The sequence below is a fragment of the Sitodiplosis mosellana genome, unplaced genomic scaffold (genome assembly GCF_009176505.1).
Source record: "Sitodiplosis mosellana isolate CC-2019 unplaced genomic scaffold, AAFC_SMos_1.0 Smas_scaffold_4083, whole genome shotgun sequence".
NCBI classification, from domain to species: domain Eukaryota; kingdom Metazoa; phylum Arthropoda; class Insecta; order Diptera; family Cecidomyiidae; genus Sitodiplosis; species Sitodiplosis mosellana.
This window is the reverse complement of record NW_022599325.1, coordinates 10,771-17,215: the sequence shown is the minus strand read 5'-3', so window position 1 is coordinate 17,215 and position 6,445 is coordinate 10,771. Positions and strand designations below refer to the sequence as shown.

The 6,445-nt window shown below is 33.7% G+C and overlaps 1 protein-coding gene across 1 annotated transcript; it reads left to right on the top strand.

The window, feature by feature from the left end:
- Window positions 1–66: 66 nt before the first annotated feature.
- On the top strand, window positions 67–1,162 carry LOC129572077 (uncharacterized; the record flags this gene model as incomplete). Its single annotated transcript, XM_055451984.1, has 2 exons — window positions 67–227; window positions 294–1,162. Coding segments are annotated over 2 exons (1,030 nt in total), but the record flags the coding sequence as incomplete, so codon positions are not given.
- Between the last annotated feature and the right edge of the window lie 5,283 nt (window positions 1,163–6,445).

Below are 6,445 nucleotides of genomic sequence, written 5' to 3'. Positions count from 1 at the left end.
ATAATAATAATAATAATAATAATAATAATAATAATAATAATAATAATTTCTCATTTTGATTTATAGGTTCCCATACTACAAAGAGAAGTTCCCAGCATGGCAAAATTCAATCAGGCATAACTTAAGTTTAAATGATTGTTTTATTAAAGTTCCACGAGAACCGGGGAACCCTGGCAAAGGGAATTTCTGGACCCTAGATCCATTAGCTGAAGACATGTTCGATAATGGTAGCTTCTTACGTCGCAGAAAACGTTATAAACGTACAACAATTGATCACACATTGCCATTTCCAGCTTCAGTATTTGGACCATTTAATCCGTTCTGGGTCAGAAAACCAGTTCCAATATTCCCTATTCAATTCAACATTGAAAATAGCGTCGGGAGCTTTCTGTCGAACGGTCTACAAGAAAATTTGGACTTAATGGCTGCGGCTGCAAATGATTCAACAATTATCAAAGAAAATCATTCAACATCATACATACGTGGTACTAACGCCGCTGGAGACACATCCATGAAAAATGCATTTTATATGAATCCGGCCAATATTGATTTGTTGAGACATAATATCAATGTTCTACGAAATAATCCGCGCAATATAAACGAGATTGATTTCCATACAATAGATACGGTTAATCATAAAAATGACCTGTTCTTGAATTTCAATCGAAAATCAATTTTCAGAACATCGAGTGAAAATTTATCACGAATAACGTCAGAAATGTTTAGTAGTGAATCAGCAACACAGAATGAACAATATCACCCTGCTACACCGTCTGAGAAAATCAATGTAGAAGATGATAACACCCATTTGTCAGACACTGAGGGGATTGAAAATACAATAACTTTAAACTTGAAATCTACCAGCGATATCCAGTCATTTCAAAATCAATTAAGAGAAAGAAATCCGTCGCCTAAAATTTCTAATAGTAGTAAATCTGATGAATTGTTACAAAAAATACAATCACAAACAGGTGACGTATTGACAGATAATTTTGATGATATTGATAAACCAAATTTACAAAATTGGAATTACTATAACCATACCTCACAAGGAGCCGAAAGAAATTTTGATTTAGCTGAAAAAGCGACAAACATTCGGAATGCGAAATATTTTAGCATTGAAAATCTAATAGGTAGATCAATTAACGCTGATAGTAGCTGAAGACCAACTGGTGGGTAAAAACTCTTGAAAATACAAATATTCATAGTTCCCAATAAAATTCAATCAGAAAAATCAAATCATGATCAGGAGCAAACTCGTACAACATTTTTCCCGTTGTTAGAAGATATTGTCATTTCTACAGCATATAATTCAATTGTATTATATTATTGTGATTTGAGTTCAATTGAAGTATTCTCTCCTGCGTTTGTTTAAATTCTGACGATTTGCGTGTACGGACTTTATCCCACTCGTTCCTAATCATCACTAAATAGTGAACAGATGTGAGCAAACTGAATATCCTAGATGGCGATAAATTCTTTTGCCAGGTTCCAAATTTGCAATACAGTGTTCAGAATTGCTCGAGTTTTAAAAATCCATTCTACCTAGTGTAAGACGGGACGTAAGATTTCAAAAATGTTTCAGATGCCGTTTGGAAGATATAAGGGTCCAAAGTTGAAGAAATCGTAAAAACCAGATTTTTATAAAATCAACACAGTTAGAACAACTCAATGTAAGAATTTCCTGACACTCTGACAACCAATGTTAATCAAATTAAACCCGTTGAAATACAAACCAAAACCAAACAAACAAAAACTAATTGAATTGCTACCCTTACAGTTCCGAAAATACAACACACTTAATTTTTTCAAGCACTAGTTTCCGCGTGTAAACAGTAAGAAACATAAGAGTTGTTAGATAAACTTCAAACGTTACAACAATAATTTCCTAAAACACAAACATTAAGCAATAACTTTTCAACTAATTCATTGAACATTTAACGCATACTTTTCATTGAACATTCAACGCACTTACACCTAAGACAAGTGGTATTTTTTACTCGGGGTAAAGAACTGTATCCCATTTTGGAATGTTTTATTTAAAGTTGTGATGCATACCATATTAAAGGGCATTGTGTGTAGATAAATTATATATGAGTACCCACCCAACCCCACAAATGCAAAAGGGATTAAAATAATATGTGGGCAAATCTAAAGTAGTCAACAGGATGGACAGCGGACAGGATTTCCCATGTTCGTCCGTCCGTTTGGGATTTAGGACGGACAATTCAGTTTTGTCCTGTCCGTTTCGGATTCTAGGACGGACAATTTTATTTTGTTTGTCCATTTATGGATTTGGGACGGACGAACGGACAAAATATATGTCCGTTTGACTCCTTTATGTTATTTTGTATAAAACAATATCAGAAATGAGTTTCCGGTCATATCTCCCCCGGCCATAATCTTCCCCACTCACTGAAACGGGAATTAAACCATGAGTATGATTGACATACACCAATGGTAATTTATCAAATTACCACCATTACTATTGGTGAAAGTAGTAATATTGTATGTATTGTATCTGCTCTGCTGTGTAATATTAGTGGGTGTATAACTTTGCTTCCGCCGTTTTCCAACAGATGGCTCCAGCGGTAAGTGCTGGTGAAAAATATCAGCTCTAAAACGTCATATGGTAAGCTTGGACATCTGTCAACAATTCTGCATCATCACATTTGTAAATTTTTATCTGCATCATAAATTTTATTGTGCTCAAAAATGTCCGAGTTCGTGCCAAAAAAACAGCATTCGCGGGAGCAGTTTTTTTCATACGGGAAAAATGTGAAAAATAGATTATTCTTTTATCGAGTGGACACTGGTAGTGAAGAATGGACGTTTCTCGATAGAAACAAGCATATCAAACCACATTTTGATCGTGGTTACTTGTCATTATAGGGGGCGCCACAATCACTCCCTCGAAAAAGGGTGATTTTCCATATTTGCGGGGGTGGGGCAGATATGGTAAATTGGAAGGTGGTAGAAACTTATCAAAATGTTAGCTTTTATCGTTCCGAACAGAAACTAATCGGTATATACCAATTTCTGACAGCAAAATCAAAAAATTGACTTATCGCCGCAAAAAAAGCGAATTTTTGAGGAAATTTTTTTAATGACTTTTTGGCTATCAAGTCCAAAATTTCTAAGAAGCTATTAATTTTGAAAATCCTTTATGCCACCGCTGTAATCTCCAGACATTGCGCTTTCTTACTACCACTGGTTTCAGTCGATTCAATATCACCTAATGCTCAAGACAAGTGCTGTTTTTTTGCTCAGGATAAATCTTCCACATACGAGAGTCAATTTTTCCTACCTATGGGGACTATCGACCCGGATAAATGGTGGCAAATGGCCTAATTTGGTGCGGCCTAGCGAGCCATACCGACCAAAAATCCTTTTGCTCCCATTGGGAAAATTTCGAAAATTTATCCTGAGCAAAAAAACAGCACTTGTCTTGAGCATAAGTGGAGGAAGGTTCACTTGTTTTCAAAAAAGTCAAAAATTGGCTTGATTCCTTTTTGGCCGCCAAGCCGACACAGTTTTTTTGGGACGGAATCCATTAATTGCCTGAATTGTGAGGAAAAGTCATAGCTTCCGATGGACAGTACTTTGAATAAATTATATTGTACAAATTTTTCACAATAAAAAAAATTGGAAAAAAACGGCGGAAGCAAAGTTATACACCCAATACTATGTATTGGTTTGAAAACTCTCGGAAAAGCGCTACTGTGGGAAATCGGGGAAAAATCGGAAATATCGGTCAGTTTTTTCCATTTATCTCAGGAATGGATGGTTTTTTCGCTTGAAAATCGCCTTTCGGGTCTCTACCCGATTTTCCCGATTTCCCACAGTAGCGCTTTTCCGTACAGATTTACAATTTCGATATGTTATTAATATGTTATTGCCCGACATATTTATTATTATGTTATGTTGGAATTTTTTTCTCTTAATAACGTTATCAAGATTTGGCATAATAATAACATAACATGTTATGCGTTATATCGGGAGTTATATTGATAAATCCTAAGATTCGGCAGTAATAACATTTTATTAACTATAATAATATTATTAAGATGGATTTATTAACTCAATTAATAACATATTATTAGGTTTGGATTTTATAAATTAATATGGATTTTTTTCCACTAAGGGGTGTACAGTGTATGGTGTAAGGTGTACGCTGTACACACCTATAAAGTGTTGTTGAATATAACGTAAAATGTATCTAGACTTATCTTTATATTTCCGAATTTTCATAAATATCATCTAGATAGATAAGATATTATCTTATCTTTACGGTAAAAAGATAAGATTATTTTTGCAATTATCTTTTGGTGATCTTTCATATTTTTGTATGGGAAAATTGAATTATCTTTGAAATTATCTAGAAAATTCAAGATAGATAATGAAAAAATTATCTAGATAAGATATCGAGATAATCGACAATTTTGAATTCCTAACTAGATAAGATACAAGATATTATCTTATCTTATCTTATCTATCTAAAATTTATCTTTCGACAACACTCAGTTATTAAGATTGTATATTAATAATATGTTATTAATTGAGTTAATAATATCCATCTTAATAATATGTTATTATTTCAGTTAATAATATCAGATGAAAAACCTCTAGACGAGGTTAAAACGGAGTGACGCTCCGTGCGTATATTTTCCACTCAAAAAGAATGATATCATTTTGAGTAACGCTTTGACGCTGTATTACCTCTGAATGCAAAGTTCAGGAGTGTTTTTTGCATTCACTATTGTAAAAATTTATTCACAATAAGGAAAAATATCGCGTCACGACTTTTACATGGCAAAATGCTTAAAAGCTTTGGAACAAAATTCAAAATTTTGGCAGCGATTTTTAAAATTTACATGTAAACATGCATGTTGAGCGAAACGCACCTCAACGCAGATGTTTCTTCATTAGAGATATTTCCGCCGAACTTTGAAGTATTCAGATACGATAGATCACCTACCACTGAACAGTTTCAACGTGTCAAGAGAAAGGCTGGGGCGGTGTTCTTATCGCAATCGACAAGACATTCAATCCGCAATGTATCGGAACAGCTGAACATTTTGGTGCTGAACAAGTATGGGCCAAAGTAAAATGCAACGGCAGAAACTTAATACTGGTCCAAGTTTACATAAGACCAGATACACCGTTGGAAGTTCATAAAGCCCATATGAATGCATTGCGTGAAGTAGCATCAAAAGCAAATCAAAAAGATGTACTGCTTGTATCAGGTGATTTCAATTTGCCCAATCTGATTTGGTATACATGCAACACAAATGATGCTCATGATCTTGATATCAACTTTGAGCCAAATCCAGAAGTAGCTGTTGCTGTAAATGTGGTGGACGAAAAAGAGAAAATTGTCATCGATACGTGCCACGAGCTGGGTTTGTTTCAAATACAGTACGCCCCCGCAAATTAGAAATGAAATGTCCCGAGATCATTTCCAATTTGCAGAGTTTTCTAATTTCTGAGGTTTTTTCAATTTCATCCAAAAACGGTGTATCAAATGAAAAACTGATAGGGGGAATGATTTGCTTAATTGAAAACGATATATTGAACACTGTTCAATCAAGTATTCTATGAAAATAAATGCTTATAAGCAGTTATTTTAGTGATTATAAATATATAGTAAGTCTGTTAGTTTATTTTACTGGATAAACTACTCCTCGGAACAAACCGAAATAAATGATGACCTATCTTACGATAGTAAACAGAAAACGTTAGCATTCTATATACAATTTTGTATATGCAAATTCTCTGATGGAACAAATCGGTTTCGATTTGTTAATGATTGATGATTGATGATTGACGCAGACAATATGGAATAGATTACTTTTTGACTTAATTTTTAACTTCATGGTAAACGTCGAAAATCCCAAGCGATCAGCTAATTGTGATTTCTGCACAGAACTGATGACAGTGCGTTTGCGTGTGTTAGTATATCACTTTGTAATAGCCGCTTGAACATTTACAATGCTACACATTGAAAACAAATGCGACAATTTGAATTTCTGAAATATTTCGTTTAAATAATAATGTTTTGACGCAAGGATTTTTTTCATATAGCTGGGATTAAATATTAATCCTTTTGGATTTTTTAGCTAAAAAATCCATAAGCCATGAACTGTGAGTAACTACGTGTACCTAGTGTCATGACTACGTGTACCTAGTGTCATTACTACGAACTCACATGAATTTTAAGTAATCTCTCGTAATCTCTAAATCTGGTTAAATTTCGTTAAATACAGTATTTGGAGAACGCTAGGAAGACCGTGTTAATAAATTGTTAAATTTCCACATTTTATAAATTCAAAATATGATATATTCATTGGACTAATAAATTGTAAAAAATACACATGAAAAAAATAAATTCATTTAATTTTTCGGTAGAAATCTAATGATAAACTTCAAACGTATTCCCTTTTGA